General features: G+C 41.9%; 1 protein-coding gene across 3 annotated transcripts in view; it reads left to right on the top strand.

The window, feature by feature from the left end:
• The window catches only part of NUP93 (nucleoporin 93), a 122,152-nt gene that overhangs the window by 80,206 nt on the left and 14,370 nt on the right, over positions 1 to 27,576 (top strand). For all 3 annotated transcript variants that reach the window (XM_079906862.1, XM_079906861.1, XM_079906863.1), the window contains 5 exons: positions 2,949 to 3,011; positions 8,624 to 8,752; positions 19,654 to 19,728; positions 22,386 to 22,475; positions 24,207 to 24,346. In XM_079906862.1, the coding sequence (XP_079762988.1) occupies positions 2,949 to 3,011; positions 8,624 to 8,752; positions 19,654 to 19,728; positions 22,386 to 22,475; positions 24,207 to 24,346 (497 nt within the window). The remainder of the gene's footprint in view (positions 1 to 2,948; positions 3,012 to 8,623; positions 8,753 to 19,653; positions 19,729 to 22,385; positions 22,476 to 24,206; positions 24,347 to 27,576) is intronic.

Raw genomic sequence — 27,576 nt, 5'->3', positions numbered from 1 at the left:
AGAAACTAACTGCCACTAGATGGCACATGGATCCCAGCACTATTCTGACTGTATATTATTTAAGATTCTTTTCAAAAGATAGGTCACTAATACGTTGTTTTTAAAAACAAAATATGATAGGAGGGGACTATTTTACATAGGTTACATAAGCAATAAATGATGAAAGAAGGAACAAAGGATGAAAAATTAAAATTCAAAATCTATATATTTTGTGGGCTTGGTTTGTGCTATAGAGAAAGCCCAGTTGTAGAGGTGCATAGTGGCTCATGATCTTTGTTCATATGTAGGTGATGTCTGTAATTTGATTCTCATGCACAAATGCTTCATTTAATTTATTAAGTGAGATTTTTGGAAGGTAGGTTTATAAAGAAGAGAGTAATCTGCCCCCCAAAGCAGTGCCTTTTTTTCTTCTTTTTCTTTCTTAACCACTACTTGAAATTTCATTTCTTAGAAATTTCGAAATTGTGTTTCTTACAGAATATTATGTTGCTTTTAAACAAATGTGTCTGATTATTGCTTTGCATTTGTGTTTGAATTGTGTTTATGTGTATATGCGTTATACGCAGACACGGATGCAGTTAAAAGAATGGGATGGGCTGGTCACTGGCACGAGCAGAGAAGCCCAGAGAGGGGGTGGGGCACTTGGCACACTCCTTGCCACCCCAGCCAAAAAGAAAAAAATGAGACCAGGCCTTGTCAGGCAGTGGTTATTACCACCACTCTGGCCATCAGCAGCAGCCATGAAAGGGTGCAACAAATCACAATCTATGCCCTTTGTTCAGGAACAGCAGTCGAAGATAAAAGTTCTATAGCTTTGTTTATAAACTGTGACACTGTAAACTGCCTTTAGCTTTAGCCACTGAAGACCCGCTCAGAAAAAGGGAAATCATAATAAAGATTTGTTGACTTGATGTAATCATTTGCTGAGAAGGGTATGAACAAGGTCCATTAAAATCCTTCCCATGATTTCGTGTCTGGCTCCCTTGCAATGGCCAGAAACAGGCACGTGGTGAGAAGCTGCCCCCTTCTGATTGGATTACGTGGGGTCCTAGCTTCATGTGCTCTGGTTTATTGAGGCCATTATTTTAGAAGCAAGTGGCCGATGCTTCCCTCCACCCCCGCGTCCCCACCACCGAATATCAGTAGAGGTGTTTGGAGCAGCCTCTGAGTGGTGTCCTCAGAGCTGCCTGAGAGCTGCCTCAGGGACTGCCCTGGAGGAGCCGATGAGGGAACTGTTCCCCGAGCTGCCGGCCATTGTCTCTGTCCATTCCAGTGCACTGCCCAGGTTGGGATGTAACAACAGATGTGGAGAATCCTGTGAAGATTAGTAATATTTTATTTAAATATATGTCCCCACTCTTATCCAGCCCCCTACCCCTGTTTTGTTTTGTTTTGTTTTAAGAATCACAGACTTATATCTGCGACTGTTTGAACAAAATACACTAAAATGTTACAATTGTTGAAATATAAATAAGTGATCCATAAATTAATCAATTAACCATGAAAGTAAGCTTTCAAGAAAACTGTCAGATGTTTTAAAATTTAGCATGTCACTTTAAAAACTTTAGCTTAGGGGCTTCCCTGGTGGCGCAGTGGTTGAGAGTCCGCCTGCCGATGCAGGGGACACAGGTTCGTGCCCCGGTCCAGGAGGATCCCACATGCCGCGGAGCGGCTGGGCCCGTGAGCCATGGCGGCTGAGCCTGCGTGTCCGGAGCCTGTGCTCCACAACGGGAGAGGCCACAACAGTGAGAGGCCTGCGTACCGCAAAAAAAAACCAAAGAAAACAAACAAAAAAAAAACTTTAGCTTAATTCTACTTTGTATTATATTCCCCCAAAGAGTTCCTAAAAGAAAAAGAGCAAAAACATGATTCTGAAAAAACAGATGATTTGGGACATGTATAAATACACCCATAGTGTGCTTGACACGCAGGTACCTTGCATTCCATAGTGTAGGTGGATCTAATGTATAGGGTGACTCAGAATCTTTTGTATTACAACCAAGAGTTTGATCTCTACTTATTAGTTAATGGATCATCTTCCTTTCCTACTTGGCCCCCACATCCCAGGCTGTGGGGAGAAAGCTTCACCCCTGTGTGAATGGCAAGGCATCAGCATGGAAGCCCACTCTGTCTGCATCTGTCCCTTGTCCTCCTCCCCAGGATCTCAGGTTGAGCAATGAGGACAATGAATAGCAACTAGGAAGTCACCCTGGGCATCTTTCTTTATTGTCGCCAACAGATCTAGATCTAATCAATACTAATGCTAGAGCTACATGTATTGAACCTTGGGCCAAGCACTTGATTACATTGTCTCATTTAATATTCATTTTACATATGAATAAGCTAAGGTTTAGAGAATCTGGGTGACTTGTCTAAAATCGTCACCCATGCAAGTAGTAAATGGGGGACCATGATGTAAAACTAGGTCTGTTGTGTTATCATGAAGTTGCATTTTGCAGACATTTAACCCTGTGTGTATTAAACCAGCCTTGTGGGCCAGTTCCTCTTCACCCCACCTGTATTAAATAAGCAGCAGGTGTCATCAGGCCTGAAATAGGGAGTGCACGTAGCACAACCCCAGAAGAAAAGCATAAATAAATGATTTTTCAGGTATCCCAGCCATTGACAAACAAGTGAAAAACACCCAAACAAAGGGATGGCTGATGCCTTCCTCAGTGTTAGTAAGAAATTGAAGAATTAACTGAAAACAACAGAGAAATATAGACTGAGGAACAGTTACAGGCACTGTGACTGGCTGCATAGCCAAAGGTGTATCTATAACATGGGCCATATTCAACTTGAGAGAGTTTTGTGAGGGTGAAGGTAGGCAGGGTAGCAGTTATCCTTACGGGTGTTTTCTTCTTTTTCCTACAGTGTGTTTTTGATTATTTGAAGGTTAATTTTGTTAATTTTAACCTAAATTGTGTCATTTCTCTCCTCCTTCCTAGGGCTTCCTAAAGAATGAAAAGGACAATGCCCTGCTGTCTGCCATCGAAGAGTCCCGGAAGAGGGTAAGAAATGAACCCAAATGTATATGTATACTGTTGTGAGAGCAGCAATGTATACTGGGGCGTGGAGGTTCTAGAAACTGGATTCTGTGTTCCAGGCCCAGCTCTCTTGATAGTTCACCAGAGGGAGTTCTACAGGAACCATTTTTGAGGAAAATACCATGCTCGTAACTCTACGTGTATTTAGTGACTGCATCTGAAACACTGGGCTGGTCAGTTAATTATTAAGTTAATCATAAAATGGAAAGGCCAGACAATTCTTTGGTTTCATTGTTACAGTATAAATGGTATTTTGGTTTCTACTGAATCAGCAGTTCAGAAAAGCAATTATGATATTGATAATTTTCCTCAATTTCTTTTCCTTTTATCACACAATTTGACTTTCTACACCACCTTTTAAATTAACAATTTCTCCAAGCTCTTTGAAACAAACAAACAAAAAACATCTTGATATTTGAGAGGATAGTAAATAAGTCAGCCAGAACAGCCATGATATGTGCAGCAGTATTTCACAGCAAGCATTCCCTCAAGATAGTCAAAGATCATTTACTTTACTAACGTGAGTTATCTCCATTTGTTTGACAAGGACTAAAAGATCAAAACCTTTAGAATACATTCCATTATGGAGTAAGATTTTCAGGCCCCGGGGGTCTTTTGGGGAGGGAGGGAGGAGGAAGGTTAGTGTCATGTGGAGTTGGTTCTTAAAATGCAGCTTTTCCCAGGAAGGAGGCTAGAGGGTTCACATTAGTCTGGAAGCAGTAGCTGTCTCTGCAAGGGAGTAGGGGTGAAGGGAATCTCTGTTTTGCTGTTTACTTATGTAAGCCTTAGATCAAGTGAAATGTATTTGTGTATTATTTAAGTGGTTCAAAAAATAAGAAAGTAAAAAAAAAAAAAATGCTGCTTCTCAGTGTGCTTTATTAAAATATTCCATACAGGTGGAAAGTAGGGCTGATATGAGTGAGATAGGGCCTCAGGGGGGCTTGCCAGCTCTAATTTATAAGAATATGTTTCAGAGACATTATTTAAATGACTGATATGTTTAATTATCAGAGTAAAATTCCCTAAAATTTAATTAATTATATTTTTGGCAATAGTACTTATTCCTAGAAATAGAGAAATTCACTTGATCCAGATCTGAAAATATTTTTTTTAAGGTTTTTTTTGGTTCACACTTGGAGTGAGTTACTCACCAACATTGATTCTCCTGCTGTAAAGGACTGATGAAATTAAATTAGGATTGTCGAATGCCACCGAGCCTTATTAATCCATTTACCCTGCGGAATGTGTTTCTGAAATTGGCAGTCTCTGAACGTTTTGCCATATTGAGGCTGAATGTGCAGCCAGCCAAAACATTTAAGTGACATACCACAGTGCAAAATGTGTGCATATGTGTTTGTGAGGGAGATGTTCCGGTGTTGGGAGCTGGCCCTGGTGGGGAACCTTTGACCTGTCTGGACACCAGAGGCTGCTGCTGAACAAGAATCATTTTCAAACAAAAAGGTGAGCAGCTTTTTGGCATTATTGGTGGTAATTTCACGTTTGAATAACTTGCCAATATCCTGCTGAAATGCCAAGAAAACAAGCTACAAAACCACAAATGTGTACTATCTTTTCCCATTTGGTGCATCCTAGCAAAAACAGAACAACATTATCAGAACATATGTAGAGTTTCTAAACGCCAGCAACAGCTCAATAATAAGTGGGTGTGAAGTGAAAGCAGGTTGCCCTCTTCCCTTTATGAAAATGGGGTTCGAGTGCTCCCCACCTGTTCTTAATTCAGTTGCCCAGTTCTTTCCCTGCCTTCCTTTCTTAACCATGTTCAAAGAGATATAGTTCCCCACATAACTTGAAAGATTCGGATTTAATTTTTTTTTTTAATATATCTGAGGTCTGCCTGTCTTGACAATGACAATTTTTTTTTTTTTTTGGTTGCACTGGGTCTTAGTTGTGGTATGCAAACTCTTAGTTGCAGCATGCCTGTGGGATCTAGTTCCCTGACCAGGGATCGAACCGGGACCCCCTGAATTGGGAGCACAGAGTCTTTACCACTGTGCCACCAGGGAAGTCCCCGGATTTAATTTATAATCGTTTCTCCACTGCTTTGTCATTTTCTGTGGTTTGTCTTTCCTTATCCCTGCTATTCCTGTCTCTCACCTTGTCTCAGACCCTCACTGTCCTCCTTTTCTCTTAGTTCTTAGCTCTTTTGAGTAGCTCTGTTGATTCTCTCTCATTAGCTCCTCTGGTTGACATTCTCCTTTGCACCTGATCTGGTGGTTCAGATGTGGGTCTAAAGGGAATAGACTGGAAGAGGGCAGATGGGTGGCTGATCATCCCTGATTAGCCCACAAATTGGATGTTCCATTATCTCTAATGTAATTAAGATAAGCTGGGGGTGGCATGGTGATGGGAAGAGAATTTTAATGTTGGGCCATTTATTTTTATTTGAAGCTCCTTATCACACTAATGATGAATGGAACGACAGTGCCGTTTGTTCAGGTTGTGGAGCCGTTTCTAAATGAGTAGCCTGGCATATTTCTCAGATACATCTGAGGATTTGAGCCCAGAAAGCTGCCAGTTTTCAGAGTATTTCCTGTGTTCTTGAAGCAGGAGCTCTTGGCACACAGGTGGGCAGCTTGATTAACAGGGGATGGTTAATTCCCACTGTTGTCGCCCTGACCCTTACGTGATGCTGGAAGTCTGCCCCTGCCATCCTCATCAACAGTGTCTCTGAGACAGATTGTGTTTTCTTCAATTGCCTTTAGTGCTCTGCTATTCTTTATCAGCCAGAGGACTTACCCTTAAGAAAAATTCTTGTGACACTGTGGTGTCCTGGGTCAGTGGCAGTGCTTAGTCAGTGCCTCACTTCCTATTACAAGTTTGCAAAGCTGTATGGTATGCCAGCCCTCCACCTCCTTATTTCAGCCCTCCCTGGTCCTCCTGCCCCATGACCCTCTTATTTTCCCTTTCTGGGACAGGTTCAAGGTTAAGGAGGTGGATGCCCACTAAATGGAAGAGTTTTAGAAGAAATGTGGTTCAACATGTGCACTATTTCTGGATAGCTTCTAGGGAAACTACCTTTTCCCCTCACCTCTACCCCACCTCTCTATTCCAGCATACTTTTCTCTGTTCAAAATGCATAGCTTTCATGTTTAAGGTCACTAATGTAGCAAGAGAAAATGATTTTTCTCCGGGTATATTTTTCAATCCAGGCGACTTGGAGTGGTCCATTCTGCCTGACCTTCAGTGGGAAGAAAACCAGATGAAAGACTGTTTTTAAAGTTTTTGATAGCCATTTCTTTTTTTGTCTTTACAATACATATTAGAAAAGAGATCCATTGATAGATGGACCAAATCAAATTTGCAAGATGTACCAACCTTCTTCCTAATCATTTTTGTGGGTTTCTGTTCTCTTTTTCACATTTTAATAAATATTGGTCCACACTCAAACATCCCATTTGTAGAAAGGGTATATGATTTTTCTGATAGTTTCCCAGAGCTCATATATATGAATATTATCAGTATAAATTATCTGCATTGCCAAAATAAAGCAGGCATTACTAATACTCATACTCTTGGTGCTGCCTAATTAGATGCCAATCTGATTGTAAATGAAATGGCTTTTTGAGAAGTGGGCTTAAGCTCATGGGAAACCTGGTCTGCCAATTGAAGAATAATAGGCTAAGAATGGTTATGATTCAGTATGTCTCTATAAGTTGCTTTAATCTCCTCCTCAGAGGGGTTTTGGTTTTGCTTTTGTTTGGGTTTTTTTTTTTTTTCCTGTTTTTTTGGGGGGGGGGTGTGTGTGTGTGTGTGTGTTTTCTGCCTTCCTTCTTCCCTTCCTCTTTTCTTTTCTTTAACCACTCTCCTAGATTTTTTTTTTTTTTTTTAGTTATTTTTGGCTGTGTTGGGTCTTTGTTGCTGCGTGCAACGGAGGGCTTTCTCTAGTTGTGGTGAGCGGGGCTACTCTTCGTTGCGGTGCACGGGCTTCTCACTGCAGTGGCTTCTCTTGTTATGGAGCACGGGCTCTAGGCACATGGGCTTCGGTAGTTGTGGCACGCAGGCTCTAGAGTACAGGCTCAGTAGTTGTGGTGCACAGGCTTAGTTGCTCCTAGGCATGGGAGATCTTCCCGGACCGGCGCTTGAACCCATATCCCCTGCATTGGCAGGCAGATTCCTAACCACTGCACCACCAGGGAAGCCCCCCTTCCTCTTTTCTTTGTTTTCCTTCTTTCTCTTTTTTTCTTTTCCTTCTGAGTGCCTTTGTTTTGGCAACCTGCTGTGTCACCAGCAGATAGAAGTGAGGTTTGCCAGACATTTCAGTAGTGACTTTGAGAAGACTGATAGGAAACCTAATTGCAAAAGGCTCTGTTTTTTCTTTTACTGATTTGCTTCCTCATATGAAGATATTACTGTTTCTTAAAAAAATACACTGGGAGAATCTTACTTTCTGTCTTATCTTAGAGGCTCGTTAAATCTTAAGATACCATTGACTTTATAATCCGTCATTATTTTATGTACTACAAAGAAAAAGTACTTCAATTTAAGCTTTTGACATGCTATCAATTGTAATATGTAGCCTAATTTCAGAGGTTTTAAGAAGATATTTATCTTAATAAGCACATGAAAAGATGTTCAGCATCACTACTTATTAGAGAAATGCAAATCAAAACCATGAGTTATCACCTCACACCCATTAGCATGGCTGCAATCAAAAAAACCCAGAGAATAGTGAGTATTGGAGAGGATGTAGAGAAATTGGAACCTTTGTGCACTGTTGATGGAATGAAAAATGGTACAGCCTCTTTGGAAACATGCAATCGCTCAAAAAATTAAACAGTATGACCATCTGATCCAGCAATTCCATTTCTGGGTATGTATCCCAAAGAATTGAAAGCAGGAATTTGAAGAGATATTTGTACACCCATGTTCACAGTAGCACGATTCACAATTACCAAAAATTGGAAGCAACTCAAGTGTCCATGGATAGATGAATGGATAAACAAAATGTGGTGTGTACATACGGTGGAGTATTATTCAGCCTTAAAAAGGAACGAGACTGTATATGCTATAACATGGATGAATCTTGAGGACATTTTGCTAAGTGAAATAAGCCAGACATAAGAAGACAAATACTGTATGATTGCACTTCCATGAGGTACCTAGAAGTGGTCAAAATCATAGAGACAGAAGTAGAATGGTGGTTGCCTGTTACTGGGGGAGGGTGGGAATGAAGATATTGTTTAATGGGTGCAGAATTTCATTTTTGCACGATGAAAAGAGTTCTGGAGATGTATGGTGGTGATGTTTGCACAGCCGTGTGAATGAACTTAATACCACTGAACTGTACACTTAAAAAGGGTTAACATGGTAAGTTTTATTGTTAAGTGCATTTTGCCACAATTAAAAAAAAATGTAATGTGTTAGACTTGATGAAATAGGGCATGTTGCAAACAGTTGTCAGTAAATTCTTTAAGGATAATTTAAAATAGATTGCTTTTGCTCCACTTATGGAAAGATGGCAGATCTGGAGGGCTTTGAATTTCTGTTGCGCTTCAAGGGAAACCGTGTTCTTTGTCTTCTCATTTGGGTCATCTCTCTCTGCTCCTCTCCAACAGACCTTTGGCATGGCTGAGGAGTACCATCGAGAGTCAATGCTGGTTGAGTGGGAGCAAGTGAAACAGCGGATTCTCCACACCCTGCTGGCATCGGGAGAAGATGCCCTTGACTTTACTCAAGAAAGCGAGGTAGGTTGAGTCCAGAAGGTAAACCACGATGAAAACTGTGAGGTCAGAGAATGGTTGTCTGCTTGACTACTGACAGTCCTGGCACGGTTGATCACTGTCTCCTCCTTGAACCCCTCTTTTCATTGCCTTCCAGATGCCCGCATTTGCCTGGATTTCCTCCAACATGTCTGGCTGCTTCTGCTCAGCCTCTTTTGCTGAATTTTCCTCAAATTCCTTGACTCCTAGGTGTTTGTGTGTCCCAGGACTCAGTCCTTGACCTGTTCTTGTTTCTTCCTCAGTCACTGCCCCATTGATCTCATCTGGGCTTGTGGTATTAAATACCATCTATGTACTTGAAGACTTAAATTTATATCACAGCCCCAAACACCCCCAGACTCATTTTTCTAGTGGCCTTCTTGGCTGTACTCAGATGTCTCAGAGCCATCAAGCTAAACATGTTTAGAATTGAGTCATGGTAGCAACTGCCCTCAACTCCCTCCTGGCATCAACCTTCTTTTCTCAGAGTTTATCCTCTTCATAAAGGGCAGTTGCAGTTTTTCACTTGCTCAGATCAAACACCTCAGATTCATTTTTGTCCTCCCTTTCTCTCACCTAGACTCTCTTACGTGTTGGCAAATTTACTTAACCCTGCTCTCAAAATATACCCAGAATCCAACCACTTCTTACCACCTCTGCTGTTAGCACTCTGGTCCAAGTCACCATCATCTCTTGTTCACATTATTGGACTAACCTCCTAACTGGTTTTTCCATTATCTATTGCTATGTAACCAATCACTCCAAACCGTAGTGGCTGAAAACAATCATTTAGCTTAGCTGCATTTACCAGAAATAGTTCAGGGTCTCTTGAGGCTGTGGTCAAGATGTTGGCTGAGGCAACACTCATTGCAGGGCTAAACTCGGGGAGGATCCACTCCCAGGCTCACTCACATTCCTCTTGGCAAGCCTCAGGTCCCCTCTGGCTCTTGGCTAGGGACGTCAGTTCCTTGTCATGTGGGTCTCTCTTCTGTTGCTCACAGCATGGTAGTTTGCTTCCCCTGGAGCAAGAGTGAGGGATCCAAGGAAGAGCTAAAGGGCCCCCAAGGCAGAAACCACGGTCTTTCCGTGACTTAATCTTGAAAGTAATATCCTGTCGCTTTGCTTTGATCAAGGTAAGTCACTAAATTCAGCCTGTGCTCAAGGAGAGAGGATTAAACAAGGGCTCGGATCCCAGGAAGTGGGGATTATTGGGAGCCATCTTAGAGGTTTTCAGCCACACTGGTCTCCCTGCTTTTGCCCTTGTACAGTCTTTTCAACACAACAGCCAGAGTGACGCTATTAAGACACAGGCTAGATCGTGTCACTCCTCCGTTCGCGATCCTCCAGTGACACCCATCTCACTTGCAGTGAAAGCCAGAGTCTTTACCATGATCTCTAAGTCCCTACCTGACCTGGTCTTGTTGCTTCTCGCAGCTCAAGTTATTCTGCTCCTGTTGCTCTTGCTGCTCCAGCCAAAGAAGCTCGTTGCAGGTTCCTTGAACGAACCGGGTAGGCTTGCTCCTGCCTCAGGTCCTCTGGGCTTCCTGTTGCTTGTGCCTAGAAGGCTCTTCCCCCAAATAACTGCATGGCTGTCTCCCTCACTTTCTTCACATATTACCCAGTGCCATCTCAGTGAGGCCTTCCAGGGCCTTGATATCTGAAATCCAAACCAACCTTTCCCCATTCAGCACTTTCTATATCCCCTTTTCTTGCTATATTTTTCTCTTTTTTTTTGTGGTACGCGGGCCTCTCACTGCTGTGGCCTCTCCCGTTGCGGAGCACAGGCTCCACATGCGCAGGCTCAGCGGCCATGGCTCATGGGCCCAGCTGCTTCGCGGCAGGTGCGATCTTCCCGGACCGGGGCACGAACCCATGTCCCCTGCATCGGCAGGCGGACTCTCAACCACTGCACCACCAGGGAAGCCCTATATTTTTCTTTTTAGCACTTCTTTACTTTAAACCATTGTATGTGTTTTATGTCTTTGTATTGCTTACTGTCTGTTTCTCACAGTAGAATGTAAGCTCCATGAAGGTTAGGATTTTTGTTTGTTGTGTTTACTCATATCTCCAGTGCCTAGAAGAGTCCCTGGAACATATTAGATGCTCTAGAAATATTTGTTGAATAAATCATTTGGCCTTAGCTAACTTTGTGCTAACCAGAGTATTAGGGATATGTTGAAACAGTGTGATTTTAGAGTGGGTATGTTTAATAGGGTTTATTTTAATTGCCAGTGTTCATTGATTGGTGGTGGTGCTAAGTTGAGGGGTTTCTCCTCTTTAAAATCTAATTCTTTTTATAAAAAATAAATTTATTTATTTATTTATTTTTTGGCTGTGTTGGGTGTTCATTTCTGTGCGAGGGCTTTCTCCAGTTGCGGTGAGCGAGACCCACTCTTCATCGCGGTGCGTGGGCCTCTCACTGTCGCGGCTTCTCCTGTTGCAGAGCACAGGCTCCAGATGTGCAGGCTCAGTAGTTGGGCTTAAGCCCAACTAAGTAGGGCTTAGTTGCTCCACGGCATGTGGGATCTTCCCAGACCAGGGCTCGAACCTGTGTTCCCTGCATTGGCAGGCAGATTCTTAACCACTGCGCCACCAGGGAAGCCCTAAAATCTAATTTTTTTAAAGGCAATGTATTCATATGACTCAAGAACTAAAGAACCCTGTCCCCAGAAGCTCATTCCCTCCCCACTTTGCCTCTCCCTGGAAGTAATCACTATTATTACTTTCTTGTGTAATATTTCGAGTCTCTTTATATGAATACAAGGCAATATATTATCTTCCCTCCTTCTTACACAAAAGTTATTTTACTATATGCTCTGTTCTATATCATGTTTTTTTCACTTATTTATCCTGGAGATCTTTCCTGAGAGGGATTTGAGGCTGCATCTTGGGATCAGCAGGAAAGTGTGTCGTGCTTGATTAGTGATGTCTGCCCTTGTGCCAGTGGGAGCTGTGACTTAACCACACATTTACCACGCTGGTGCTGGGGAGAGAACAGCCCTGGGGTTCAGATCCTAGCTTCACCACTGACTAGTTCTGAGACCTCATCCAAGTTATTTAATCCTGCAGACATTTAATGTCTTCATTGGTGAAATGGGATTATTGGGAAGATTAGTGATAATAACATAAAGCACCTGACTCATAATGGGCGTCCCTTACTATTGTTTTAAAGTAAGTAGTTTCAGATAATTTGGAGGTGCAAGTTAAAAATTATAATGTCACAAAAATTATAGCGTTAGACATTTCAAGTAATATTGCCAGTGCTTCCTGATAAATCTTTTTACCAGAAGTTGTTTCTTAACTAGCTAGCATTCTTTTCTCATGGGAGATAGGACAACTAAGGCTCAGAGAGATGTGTAATATGCTGGTGAGATCCAGGACTGTTGGCTTCTAGGCCATCGTTCTGTTGAAGTCTGGGTCGAAGGTGGGTAGCTTGGCAGTGTGTCATGCCTGCAGGGTAGCTTCACACACCCTGTATCTACAAATTTGCTCCTGATTTAAAAACCCAGTTTTTCTATTAAATTAGCCCCCCAAATAAATAGATGCTAAAGTCATTTATCTTAGGAAATTACTCATTAATGACCCTGTTCCACATTTCTTAGACTCAAAGATTTCAAAGAAGAGTAGAGTCTTTGGGAAAAAAGAGCTAATGTATAAAATCCTTGGCTAGCCTAATGTTTCTTTCTCAATTTCTTGTGAGTCTGGGCAGATAAGTAGAACAGCTCATGGTTTTATAAACTTCATTTTTTAAAATTGTGTTAATAGGTTGTAGTCTGTATTGGGATTTGGAAGTAATTATAAGCTGCTAATGAGATATTCTTTCTTGATTGCTCTTGTCTTAAAATAGACTAATCTATTTAGTAGACTCTGCTTCCTTGACCTCGAGTCCTCCCTCTTGGAAGGGAGTTATTGATGCTTTTGCTGTTGTCTGTTGTGACACCTAGCGGAGTGGATAGCTTTGCTGAAAAAGCTGGCAAATGATGCAGATGGTTCTTCAGATAATCCAGGGAACTGCCATTTCTGGAACCTTGTAGGTTTTGTTGTTTGTTGCTGTTTTGAACTTTTTTCCTGAAGTATAACATATATATAGAAAAGTATGCACTTCTTAAGTATACAGCTCAATGAATATACCAAAAGGGAACACACCCAGATGAAGAAACAACATTGTTGGCATCCCAGCATCCCCTGTTCTGTGCCTTTTCATTCACCACCCCTCACCACCACCACCAAAAGAAACACTGTCCTAACTTATGATGTCATAGATTTTTGCCTGTTTTTAAACTCTGTGTAAATGGAGTCATATGGTATGTACTCTTGTTTCTGGGTTTTGCTTAACATTCTGTATATTGTTACATGTAGTTGAAGACTATTCATTCTCATGGCCGAATAGTATGACTGCAATCTGTTTATCCATTCTGATGTTGATGGACATTTGGATAGTTACCAGTTCTTAGCTTTTATAAAGAGTGCTATTGAGAGCATTCTTGTACCTGTCTTTTGGTGAACATACGTTTGCACATCCATTAGGCACATCTAAGCGGGCAATTGCTGGGACAGAGGGTACACATATGTTCAACACTGTTCCAAAACAGTTTCTTAGTGTACCCTCCCACCAGCACTATGAGAATTCTCTTTGTTCCATACCTTTGCCACACTTGGTATTTTTTGTCTTTTTCAGTTCAACCGTTCTGGTGGATATGTGGAAGAACCATGTTTTTACAGGTTTTTTCCGTGTAATTTTCTTCAAAATGATGGAAAGGTGGTATTATCTCCACTTGGGCAGGCACCTTCTCTGCCCTCTTTGTAAGAAACCGCAGAGTGTGAAGGCCTGAGACAGGCTTTGGAATTCTGCAGGCCTAAGTTCCCGGGGCTCTCCCGGGAACCTCCCTGTTCTCATCCTCATTGTAAAAGGCCTCTCTTGAAGAACCGTTGGAAGGAACATAGAACGTGTGTAAGGTGCCTGGCCCAGAGCTGATACAGAGTGCACGCTCAGCATATCGCAGCACTCTTTATGGTGGTGGCTGGTATTTGGTAAGCTACACACTATTAAGTTTATTTTTATCATTTTAATATGGATCTATCCCTTTTTAAGTGTCCCTTGACCTATAAAGTCACTAGGAATGAAAAAAAATCTCAGGACATAAGTAGAAGAAATAATTAAAGTATGACTTGCCATCTAAACCATTCTTTCCTGGGCACTTTATTGTCAAGAATAAGGTTGTTGGAATCCAAAGAGTCATTAGCTAGGAAAGAGGCTTCCAGTCATTTTGAGCTGACCTTATATTTGAAGGAAAATGTCCAAATTTGGTTAATTTAATATGAAGAGAGGCTTGAGGCTTTTATTTTTAAGCAAAAATGAAGTAGGAGATGGTGGTTCCTGAATCATTTTTCCCCCAAGCCTTCCAATAACAGAAGAGCAACAACACGTTAGTAATATCTATTCCTGGCAAGTTTTAATAAGGGAAATGATGCTTCAGTAGGAAAATTCAATTTGGGAAGTTAATTTCCTTAGGATATCATTGAAGAAAAAGGTATAATTTTTAAAGAAAGGTAGGAATCGAAAGATTGTTAATAACTTTCCAGGTTGTAGTCTGAATAAAAATGATGTGCTTTGAAGCAAGAAAGAGACTCCTGGCTAAGAACTCCCATACCCTAGTCCTTGCGTCTGGCCTGTGGGGAAGAACACCCCCCGTCTGCGCTCCTTGCATGACACTACGGGCTTTGAGCATCGTTGAGAATCCTTGATATATCTTAGGCAACATTTAAAAGTAAATTTTTACCTAGCCTCAGTGTGTCGTGGCTGTACTGATATTAGACATAGTCAGTGGACATTGCTTTAATGTATTGCTTTAATGTGTTGTCTGGAAAATGGCTCAGCCTAGCAAGCAATAGGCTCAGTAGAGAAGCTAAATTGTAGCTTAGTCATTACAGATAATGATGTGATGTGTGAACAGTGTGTGTTGAATGTAGTCTCTAATTTTGATCACTGACTTAATACCATATTTCACCAATTCCCAGTTACACATCTTTTCTATATTTTAACATCTCTGAAATCAGGATACACCTTAAATTCAGTGGTGTGTCATAGTTTGTCCGCATTTTTCTTTCCTAATGGTACATAAATAACATGATGCCTTGCAGTTGATGGTGTATTAGATTTGATGGAATACAGTAAAAATATAGACTGACAGTATGAGTTTGAAAACCCCAGACTAGATGATTCCAAGCTGTATTTTATGGCTCCCTGGTAGTTTCCTAATTTGTTTCATGTATTGGAATTTGAGTAGGATTTCAAGTATAGAAAGTGCTCAGCTGCTCTTTCAAAAAGAAGTTTAAGGAACACAACTCAACGGGCCCTTCATTTTGACATCAGGATATATCACATGAACACCTTCTTCTTGCACAGCGTTCTACTGGTAGAGATAGAGATAGAGATTGTGAAAATTCAGCTGCTCTCCTCTACCCCCAACCCAAACATAACCTCTGACATTCTATCCTTCCAATTCCCTCTCAGGTATTTATGTGCACATTTATACGTATATGTCCATCTGATCAGTTTATTATCAATTTACTCCATAAACGGCACCATTTTATATAATAAATGATTCTACTTAGCATTATGTTTTGATTTTTTTTAACTTATTTTGGAGCTTTTTCTAGGTTAGTACATGTAGGTGTCTGTCATTTTTTAGTGGCCGTAATAGATTTCATTGTATAAATGACCCAAGTATTCTGTCCGTTTTCTCCATGGAGAATGATGCTCCAGAAAAGTTAGATGTCATTACCCAAGGTCACACAGTTGGGTTGCATTTAGAACCTGGGTCTTCTGGTGCCCAGTCAGTGTTTTTTCTGGTAGTACTGGGCTTCTGTGTACAGATACTGTAGCCAACTATTGTACATTAATTACTTTGGTTCTGTTTTGCTTACATAAAGCCAAAACATTCCACTTGGAAATTAAAAACTCTCTTTCTTCTGTAGTATCATCACATTTTCTTTTTACTCTGTACTTGTTTTGCTAGAAGTGAGTGCTACATTCATTTTTCCCTGCCTGGAATGTGCTCTCCTTGGGAAAAGAGATTTATTCATCCCTGGATATGTTATGTACAAAAGTATTGCTTGATAAAAGCTTTCAGTTCCCTCCTGCCACTCTCCAACCACATCCTGCCTGTTCAGGAATGTTCACTTAGAAAATGGCTGTTTGGGGAACACCAGGTACACTGAGAAGACCCTTCTCATGTCTGTGCTCCCAGAGACTGCTGTTTCTTCACATTATCTCCAGACTCCTGGGTGAGCCCCTTGTTGTTCTCTCTGGCCCTGCCTACCCATCTTCCCTGCCTTTCTGGTCTCTGATTCTGTGCTTCTGTTATCCCCACTGTGCTCCGATCAGGCCCCAATACAGAGAAAACCTGAAGAGTTTGGAATGTTATTCCCACACAGCATACCGGCGTCTCCTTTCCCCGCCCTCTAGCAGCTCCTGGCTTTGAAATTCCATTGAATGTTTGCTGGTTCCTCTGCTCAGGAATGTGCATGTACACATCCTGTTGATGGATAACTGACTTTGTGTGTGGTGAAATAGAGGCTCAGCCAAGGGCAAATGAAGGAAAGGTACGTTTGAAAACAAGGGCATTAGGCAAAATTAATTTAAATGGAAATTTGAAGGCCGAAAAACCAACTACTTTTTAAAATTAGGTTTTTAGTAGTACTGGAAAATATTTCTCAAGGCTGTTTATGTATATTTAGCTGAAACAACTGTGTCCTTGCAGAAGTGTTTAGCGCCATTCCCCCTCTCCTCCCCATTTATTCCCCCCAGTTAGGTTACTGGAATTAACAGGCTTAGTGCTCTGTTCTTTCAAGAGACTCGGGGATCATCAACTTTCAGAGAGTTCTGTTCCAGAAAGATGGCCACATTATAGAACAGTCCTCAAATGCAGTGTTACTGGGAACACTCAGAATTAGTCCAGAAATAGAAAATGAGCTGCTGGGGGATTCTTTTCCTACAAGGAATGTGTTTTCATTGTAGAGGAGTGAGATGAGAATTTCCAGCCAGCACAAAGAAAATATCTTAGATTTATGTTTCTGTAGTGTCTATATCTATCCACTGTTCAACATCTGATTTAGTCCCATGTTCATTATGGTTTATTTTTTATTTAAAAAGTGGTAATAGCTAGCATTTACTGGTCAAATGTTGGACAGTGAGCTCTTTCTACTTATTCCTACTTACTCCTTGTGAAATAAGTACTGTTTTCTTCCCAGTTAATTTAAGATTATTTCACAAATCTATGAGGGAGATACCATTGCTGCACCTGTGTTACAGCTAAAGAAACCCAGGCTCAAAAGAAGCAATATACTCAATCAAGATCACATAGCTAGTGAGTAGTGGAGCCAGGATTTCTAACTGCTACTCTCTCTTGTTCTTCGATGGCCATCCTTGGACAGTTGCCCCAGGCTGCCCTGGCTGGCAGTGTGGCCCCAGGCTGTGGGCACAAACCACGGCTCCACTACTTCCTATTAGAGTGACCTCTGGCAGGGTGCTTTCTGTGCGCTTTGGTGTCTTCATCTGTAAAATTGTTATAATAAAAGTATGTATCTCATAGGGTTGTGGAGTTAATACACAGAAATTAAGACAGTGCTTGGCATATAGTAGTTGCTCAGTAAGCGTGTCTGTTGTTACTATAACCTGATGGTTTTCAATCATTTCAGATAGGAATGCTTTCAGCTGTGAGTAACAGAAAACTTGAGTTTCTGTAGGTTGAATAGCGATTTATTTTTCTCACCTAACAAGTCTGCAGGTGTGGAGAGTATGGGCCTTAATTCAGTAGCTCTGCAGTGCCATCAGAGGCACCTCCTTGTCTCTGTATACCACCATTTTTAGCACGGACACTTACTTTGGGCTCACAAGCTGATTGCTGCAGCTCTAGACAGCCTGTTTGCATTCAGGGGAGAAAGCTGAAAGGCCATGCCAGGCTCTTTTTTCTCCCTTTATCAGGAAAAGCAGAAACTGCACTAAGCCAGAATGTACTACCAGGCTTGTGCTTTCATCCGGTTGGCTAGAACCAGGGTTCATGGCCACTCCTAGCTGCAGTAGAGGCTGGGAAAGGGTAGTGTGTAGGGGTCAGCTCATGAGGACCTATTGTTAGAGTTTCAGAAAATTTGCCATCTAGTTGATACTACTTGGAATAGCTTGATTTCTGCCATGGTGGGAATATTTACACCAGAAACCAGCAAACGCTACAAGTCAAGTTCCCTTTCCCAAGCCAGTTGTTAAACATTTACCAGCACACCATTGGATATATTTAACTCCATATGCCAGAGTGGGGAGTGGCAGTGAGTAGAAGTGAGAGGTAGGGATGTGAAATGGTCATTGGGTCAGCCAAGCAGCAGCATCTTCCAAGCTTACCATTTGATGGAGAGAGTAAGATGCCAACATATGGAAAAGTTTATTAGTCCATTTTTTAGAAAGACTAAAGTTAACCTTTAGCTAAGCTTATTCCCTACTATAAACAAGTATGGATCAAAATTAGGTGTATTCTACTAGGTATATTAGTTATATTCTTAAATTTCCAATACATTGGTTTTTACTGTACTGTAGTGAGATCAAATTCGATATTTTGAACAGTAAACTGTTTAAAGCTCTTTTAATACCAATGATTGCAGAAAATCAGAGCTGGGGAGGACCTCTCAAAATTGTCTAGGACAGCCCCTTCATCAGCCAAAGGGAACCTGAGGCTCCAAGGATATGTGCTTTGCCCAGACGCCAAAGCAAGGGAGTGGAGCAGTCCTCCTGGAACCCAGGTGTCCTGACAATCCAGTGTTCATTCTAGAACCTGAGGGTTTACAGCCCACCTTTCTGCTTCCCGCTTCTTCCTATTCTCTGTCCTGCCCCAGTGCATGCTCGTGTTGGTATCCCTTTTACCAGCTTTGGTGGTGCTAGGAAGTTTTGCTGCTATCTGTCATGTGTCTCCCAGGAAACCTACTTTAAACTGCTTTGTTTTAGATTTTAGAGAATAGAGCATTGCTTTTTTTTTTTTTTTAAATGAGAGAAGCTTGAAGAATTTGATCTTTGCTGCAGTACAGTACAAACTAATATTGGAAATTTAAGAATATGCCTAATATACCTAATTGGAACATACCTGATTTTGGTCCATATTTTTTTACAGTAGGGAATAAACTTAGCTAAAAATTATCTTTAGTCTTTCTTAAAAAAGACTAATAATTTTTTCCATATGTTGGTGTCTAACTCTCCCCATCAGATGGTAAGCTCTTTGGGAACAGCCTCTGTGGGCTGTCTTGTCATCCTGTGGGAATAGATGTGTACACACTGTGCATGTGGCAGGCAGGCACTTGGCAGATGTTTGCTGAATGAATGAATGCCCAACTTAGGCTGGCTTCATATCTTCAGATGCATAAAGTTCATCAGTAGCTGTTGTCTTAGTGTGGACTCTAGATAGGAAATGTCTGAATCCTGGTATTGTGACCCTATAAACTCCATTTCGTCAGCTATCTGATCTGAGTGATGGAAACAGGAGACCCACATACACCACAGCCTCACTGGTGTAAAGACATGGAGGGGGAAGATGAGGTGGACTGGGGGATTGAAGCCGAATGTTACAAAGAGGTGCCTTTCCAGAAACAGTTACTGAGATATCCTTACAGCTTCTCCAGCCTCCTGTTATTTTTGAGTTGAGTCCCATGCCTGCTCCCTTCTCATGTGATCATGGTAAGAGAGTTGCCTTCTGTTGAAGCCCGTAAAAATCATCGTTTTGAGGAAGTCTGACTAGGAAACAGAAACAGCTTTGTTAAAGACAAACATATGTTTATAGTTTTTTTTTTTCTTTACATGACTGAATGCTGTTCTGAACCAATTCTGAATGTGTATTTCTGTACAGCCAAGTTACATCAGTGATGCGGGACCCCCTGGTCGAAGCTCTCTGGACAGCATTGAGATGGCCTATGCCCGGCAGGTGAGTGTGTTCTCAAGGAAGATCGAATCCAGGAAAATCCTCTATGAGCCCGCTGGAAAGTAAAAGAGAACACAGACTTCATGTGAAAGTCCAACCCTGAAAACAAGTTGGGTTTTCATTCAGAGGATGCGTTAATATTTTACCATCTAGGTCCCTGGAGAAGTCTATCAAATTGGGTAATAGAATGACTCAGGTTTGATTTAAGGAAATTGAAATCTGCTTCACACACTGACCAAGGCATCTCATTTTGCATTTGGCAACAGCCCATGTACAGTAAAGCTTTGAGTAACTGCACTGCTAAGTAAATGGAGTTCTGTATTAACTATCACCTGGTCGGTGAATGGTATTATCAGAAATGCTTCTTCACACCGTTGTAGAGAGAAATTTTCTGAATGCTTTTCTGCCTTGGTAAGCATAATGTACTCACCATTACCTGATATTACTGTCCTGGAGAAGCTTATGATACTTGGGGGGTTGTGGTATATCATTACCATGCCATAGTTTGAGTATGGATTGAGACACTTTGTGGTAAAGCTCTGGGACTCTGTTGACTGAAACTGCCCTTAGGACAGTACATACCTGGAATTGACTTTTTGAATAAAGCAGTGCTGGCCACCTGTGTATTTTATTCTAATTTGCTGCTTTGCTGCACAAAGTATCAAGAAGGGGAAACAGTCTTGTTTCTTGAATTGAGGGTGGTGGGCTTCCATCCCCTTTAAATTGTCCTGCACCAGCAGTGACCAAGGAACATCTGTTCTGTCGTGACCAACTCCCGCGATTCTTTTTCTTTTTTAATAAATTTATTTATTCATTTGTTTTTTATTTTTTTATTTTGGCTGTGTTGGGTCTTCATTGCTGTGCATGGCTTTCTCTAGTTGAGGCAAGCAGGGGCTACTCTTCTTGCAGTGCACGGGCTTCTCATTGCGGTGGCTTCTCTTGTTGCGGAGCACAAGCTCTAGAGCGCAGGCTCAGTAGTTGTGACGCACGGGCTTAGTTGCTCCACAGCATGTGGAATCTTCCCGGGCCAGGGATCAAACCCTTGTCCCCTGCACTGGCAGGCGGATTCTTAACCACTGCGCCACCAGGGAAGCCCTCCTGCAATCAGTGCCACTGTGGCCCTCAGCATCACCCAATTCCTTTCTTCCGTCCAACCTGGGCTGGGGTGGGGTGGGGTAGGTGGAGACAAAAACACGTGGTGGCTATAGAGGTGAACAGGGGGAGGGGAGAAACTGCTAGACCCTGTGCCTTTGACAGAGGGATGCCGTAACTGAATTATTTGGTGAGCTGATGGTATTATCAGAGATCCTTCTTGTACCCCTTGTTGAGAAAAATGTTCTAAATGCTCTTTTTAAGCCTCTCTCCTTCAGCGTACCACTGCCAGTTCTAACTCTAGGCATCTGAAACCAGCCACATCAGCTTCCCTCACATAAGTCCCCCTCCTTCCAACTCCCTCATGTTTTACTGCTGGGCCTTCATTTATTTTTTCTTCAGTTTTTAGATCTTCTTTTTCTCCCACACTACATCTACATTTTTTTAAATTTCACTTTCATTATGTGACTGACTTCCATTGCCACAGGCACCGTCAGAATTCAGGCCTAATGAAATTACAAGCTTTTGAGGAGAGAAACCATGTATCTTCTGTGTCTGTGAAGACTAAAACTTCATAAAACTAAGGTTTACTAGCACTCAGGACACTGGAATGTCATGTATCTGTTTACATGGCTATCCCCTCCAGTGGAGAGCGAATCTTTATATCCCATGTTGAACACAGTACCCCAGGGAAGGCTCCTCATAAATGCTCATGAGTGAATAAACACCACGTTCTGGTTTAAAAACCGTTTCATTTAATCTTTATAACACTCCTGGAGGCTGCATGATGCTCTCCCCCATTTAGAGTAGAGGGAGGTAAGGTTTGACAGGGTCCTGACTTGTCTAACATCACTACCTTGTTCAGTCCTCGGTAGAGCAAGGACTTCAGATGCAAAGAGTAGAACTTAATAGTTTTTACCATCATTATGTTGGTTTTTAAAAAATAAAATCCAAAGTAATATTGGCTTTTCCATTTGTTGAACGTCACATAGTTCCTTTTTCTTGAGAAAATTTTACTAAGGAGCTGGGATTCTTTCCCGAGAAACGGGTACTGCAGATGGGCAGCAACTGCTCTTATAAAACACGTGGAGGGCTGCGACCTGACAGTCCTTACTAAGTCCACAAGCCCTGGGCCTGGGGCCATTCAGTCCTTTTGCCAGAAAGATTACCAAATGTTTCCCTGGGTTCCTAGGAAGCAGCAGCAGGAGACCTTCCACTTTGGTCCTTGCTCTCTGGGACTGATGGTCTGCTGGGCAGAGCAATGCAGACCTGCCCGTGGGACTCCCCCCCGACCCCCGGGACCACCCTGCTCCCACTTCACAGCTGTTAGGAAGGCTGGGCTAGCGGCTAGCTTTCGTGGGTGTCGATGCTGCTTTCTGAAGCTTAGGCACAGAACTGGGAAGCTGGCCGGAGGCCTTGCCCTCCAGGCAGTGTGGATAGCTCAGCCACTCTGAGGAAGGAAAGCTTCTGACCATTGGGCAGAAGCTGGTTTCAGAACTGCTTCAAGGGGTTCTAAAAAGAAAAGGTGAAAATAGAATTTGTGCGATTTACTTTGCTTTTCCTTTCAGATTTATATCTATAACGAGAAGATTGTCAACGGACACCTGCAGCCTAACCTTGTGGACCTCTGTGCTTCTGTCACAGAGCTGGATGATAAGGTAGCGCCCAGAGCTGACCCGAGGAGACATGTGGGGTCTGGTGTTCCAATGGGATTAGCAGCTTGCTGACTTGGCAGAAATGTGCTGAAGAGAAACTCTATGCCCTGGAAGAAGATGTTAACTGTTCTTCAGAGTTTTATTTTAAATAATTTTGGGGTGGTGTTTTTGTTTTTGTTTTTGTTTTTTGCGGTACGCGGGCCTCTCACTGCCGTGGCCTCCCCCGTTGCTGGGCACAGGCTCCAGACGCACAGCCTCAGCGGCCATGGCTCACGGGCCCAGCCGCTCCGCGGCATGTGGGATCCTCCTGGACTGGGGCACGAACCCGCGTCCCCTGCATCGGCAGGCAGACTCCCAACCACTGCACCACCAGGGAAGCCCTTGGGGTGGTTTTTTGATGATGATCCTATATATATATATAGATATATGTATCTTTATGCATCTGCAAAAGGCCCAGCAAAGCTGTGTTTGCTTTGAAGTTCTGTCAGGCTCCAGCTCCTCCCTGCCAGTTTCCCTCCTTAGACAGACTAACAGGCTCTTTCATGAGATGTGAATTGTAAAGGTGATGCGGTTTTCACACCAGTGAGCCCCTTGAACTTGACTCAGGTGGGGTCTTTAAAAGCCACTTGGTTCTGTTCCTCTCTGACTCCCCATCTTTATTCCTGTCCCTCAGTTCTTATCCTTGGCCAATTTTCTCCCGCTGGGGGAAAAAAATTAAAAAGGGGATGGATAGATTGGTAGGTGGCCAGGAGGAGGGGAGAAAGGAGGAAAGGCTGTAACGGAAGCAAGCACTCGTACACACTTTTTTTTTCCTTCAAAAATGCTTTATTTTTTTTAATAGTAAATATAAGGCAATACAAACCAATCTAAAGAAAATAAGAATTTATCTACCATCTCACCACCTAAAAAGGGTCACATTTAGGGTGGATTTTCTACAGTTTTTAATTTTTGAGGGAAACAGTGAAAACAGGATTTTCTCTTTTCCTTTGGAAAAGGTGTAAACCTGCTTTTTCTCTAATCGCTACTGTCTTCCAAGGATTCTTTATATTTTGCAAAGCATTCAGGGAACACATTTTTAGGAGAGGTTTACAGCCAGGAGGATTCTGGGAAGAGGGAGTCCAGCTGTGTGGTGGTAACACACAGGAGAGATCACCAGTGCCTTTCCTGGGAGGCCACAGGAAGCCATCTTTTGAAGGGAGTGAATAGGCAGGAGAAAAGGAGGCTGTGCCACTCACACGGTGGGGTAAGAGCAGTGGACCCTGGAGAGCCTCTGGGAGGACAGAACCTGTATTATTTAGGTTAAACTCTTATTTTAAGCCTTAAAAAACTCCAGTGACCTTGTAAGGACTGAAATGCAGCTACTTGAGTTTAAACTCCTAGAGCTTTGGATGATTATAAATGTATTCACTCTCTCTTAAGGGATAACCCACTGAGATTCAGTGTTCTTGTTAGTTTTATGTGGTCTTAGTTATGTAGGTGGTTATGTCAGACCTGGAATAGTAATTGATCTGAAAACCAGCTCGAGACGGGGGCTGCTCACAGGGAAGACGGGGGCTGGCAGCTGGCTGGGAAGAGGTGCGTCTTCTGTACTGGGCTTGAGCCTGAGGACCTCAGACAGGACGTTAACCTCTTCCCGCTCCATGTCCCGCCTGCCTTTGAGTCAGATTGCCGTGAAGAACGAGGCAATTTCCCCGGCCCCACAGCATTGTCACATGCAGTCTCATTTATGTGCAGAACATCTCTGACATGTGGACCATGGTAAAACAAATGACAGACGTGTTGTTGACACCCGCGACTGATGCCCTGAAGAGCCGCAACAGCGTGGAAGTGCGCATGGAGTTCGTCAGGCAGGCCTTGGGATACCTCGAGCAGAGGTAAGGCAACAGCACAGAGGCTGGCTTTAAAATCCCCCGAAGGCAGCCATTCTTGGGTTTCAAGTAGTCCTCAAGCTAAGTGCTGTGTAGCTGGTATAATTTAAACAAGGTTGAGCAAGTCTGAGAGGTGTTAGGCTGTTTTCAGAAACACTTCTCTACCAGAACTATTTATGCACCGATATAAAATCATTTTGAGTGGGAGCATTGAGCACTGTTAGGCTTTTCTTTTTCTCTTTGTCCACTCTCTGTCCCTCAGTACAGAGTCATGATTATTAGAGCACGATGCCTTGGGTCAGGATCCTTGTCCCTCCTGTGGTTCAGCCATTACTGCTTAGGCTCTTTGTTTTCTCTAGGCATTTTAATTTTCCCACCCAGCATTACCACCTTCAAACCTTAGGAAGGCCCCTTGATCCTTTGTTTTCCTTCTGGCTCTACTTGGTTAATCCTTGTGAGTCCAGATCCTTCCCGGCTGCCTCTGATTTGTGCCTGGGGTTTTTTTGCCATCTCCTCACTAATTGGAGTTGGTAACCAAGGGGTTTGTGGCTGTGCCCTTGTGCCCTAACTATTGTCCCCCTCGTTGGTAGGGCCCGTGCCATTCATCCACTCCCTGTGGACACTTCTTCTTCTGAATTGGCCAGCAGGGGTTGTCGTGAGCGTGCAACAGACCCTCTTTATTTCAGAGACAGGGTGCTGGGCCTCTCTCTGTTAGCTCGAGAAGAGAAAGCCAAGCTGAATATACTTGCTCAATTGCAGTTCTTTGCTGCTGAGCCCATGCAGCTGCCAATGGCCTTGTAGTGTGGTCACCCTCTGTCAACAAAATAATAGTTCATTAGGAAGTCAAGGTAATTCAGACCTGGTACAGCACAGAGAGAACAGGTTTTTATACCAAATACTAAATTAATTATATAATGGCTACACGAGATGAACACCATCAGACATATTAAACTCGCTAGCCTCCATTCTGTTGTTAAGAAAAATCTGGAACTCCAAATGGTTTTTTATTGCTTCTAGCACAGGGCACAAAGAGTTCATAAAGTATTATATCAGGCTTTCACTAAATTTTTGTAATGTAAATTTCTAAGTCTTCAGCCATAAAGAACCTAATGTATATAGTGGTATTTATTTGCTACAAGTCAGCAAAATATGAGTCAGAAGTTATTACAGTATATAAAAAACATGAGGATTTTAGTTTTTAACGTGTGTACATATATGACTGCTCGTGACTGCTTTTTCTTCAGTAAACCTCATCCTTAACGTTGTTGCTTGACTTCACCAGTGGTACCAGGCTGCAGTTTTTGGTTTTATATATGTAAGCTATCCCATTTCTTTTATTATTCTTTTCATTTAGTTTTTTTGGAATTATGTTGTTCCATTAATTCCTTTAGCAGCACTTGGAGCTATTTGGGAGTTTCCTGTGAACCACTATTGTATGCTTATTTTCTTTTTCACTCTAGTAGCATCACTCTCGGATGGCATCCTTTTTAAGATTTGTTGTCCCTTTTGATAAAGGGAATATTTCAGATAATTGTACTCACTAAAAAAAATATTTTTTCTAATGCTAATCCACCGACAGTGTAATGTACGTACAGTATTTCAAGTGATATAATACACCAGGTGGCAAAGTAGACCTGGTCCCAAATTATTTTTGGGGTATAAGGCTGAAAATGTTGAGAAAACATAGCATTGTTTTGTTTCCTGCCACATTCCAAATTTGAAGCGAGGTACACATTTCTTAGCTCGCAAGGAATTTAGGCTCTGAGGCCCTTTCCAGCATGTGAGTTGTCTTCATTCGAGTTTGAAGAGACCATAGTGGGCATCTGTTTGTCCTGGTTGCTCCAGGACTGTTCTGTAATCTCTTTTCCAACCTCTGCTTTTAACTACTTCCAGTGATGGCGAACTCATTACATTTGCTAAATTGAATTGTGTTCATTTTTCATTATGAAAATACTACATGACTGTTACAGAAATTTTGGAAGATGCCAAAAAGAGGACCTGAAAAAGGGAGCAGTCCCCTCTCCCCCACCCAGAGGCCCCTGGCACCTTGTTGTATTTCCTTACCCCCACACCACCCCTGCCGCCTTTTTGGACATATGAATATTTTGTTTGATATGTATCTTTTACACAGCTTATGATCCAAATGTGTACAATATATGGTTTTATGTAGTTTGCTTTTAAAATTTTTTGTCAGTATCATTTTTTATGACTACATCAATTTCCATTGAGTCTGTTTTCTGTAATTGACAATTAGGTGTTTTTCTCTGTGTGTGTCTCTCTCTTTTTCTCTCTCTCACTCTCACCCTGTCTCTCTCAGTTGGTTATTATACTTAATGTGGTATAATATTAATATTATTATGTGGTTGAACATATGAAGCACCTGACTTTTTGAGGCAGTCTGTTTTGTTTTGGACAAGAAACATATTTAGAAAGTTCTTCAATGTATTAACCCCATGTTTGGGTATCTATAACTTGAACCATTTAATCTTAATATAAAAGCAATTTTAAAACACTGTAAAGGATTTTAAGAAACCTGCTAGCAAATAAATAAACAGGAAATGATAGAAAATCATTTGCAACCACCAGTGTGACAATGGGTTCAGCAAGGACCACCAGTGGAAACTATTGGGTGAAAGATTATTGGTGAACAGATTATTCACATGACCTCCAAGTATTACCCCATAGAGTACTTATTAATTACAAAGGGGGAAGGAGGTGCTTTTACAGTGGTGAAATCTGGTGGACAACACCTTTAACCAAGTGATCAAATTAAATGTTACCAAGAAGGGCAAAATGGTATTACCTGCCTCATTGTGGTGCTGTGTAGGTAGGGTTCTTGGCAAAAAAGTTGAACCTGAATCAAGTCATGAGAAACTATTCAGCTTGTGGGACATTTTACCAGGTAGCTAGTAGCCTGGATTCTTTTTAAAAGGTCAGTGAAGTATTTACAGATGAGGTAGCCACTGATTTCTATATTTCTATAACATTTTCAAATGGTTCAGAAAAAAAGTATGTGTGTTTGTATATGTGTGTATATCTACGTATATATATAGAGAAAACAACATCATACAAATATTAACAATTGGCGAATCTAAGTAAAGGATATATGAGCATTCTTTGGACTATTCATTTTTTTAGGTTTAAAATTTTTTGAAATGAAAAATTTGAAAAGATCCCACTAGAGCATTAGGCTGTGAGCTGGAGCAGTTATTATTCTGCACATTAGCCCTTAATGC

Source organism: Stenella coeruleoalba (assembly GCF_951394435.1).
Source record: "Stenella coeruleoalba genome assembly, chromosome: 20".
Lineage (NCBI taxonomy): Eukaryota > Metazoa > Chordata > Mammalia > Artiodactyla > Delphinidae > Stenella > Stenella coeruleoalba.
Note: the sequence above shows the minus strand (reverse complement) of the source record. Positions and strands in the feature narration are given on the sequence as shown.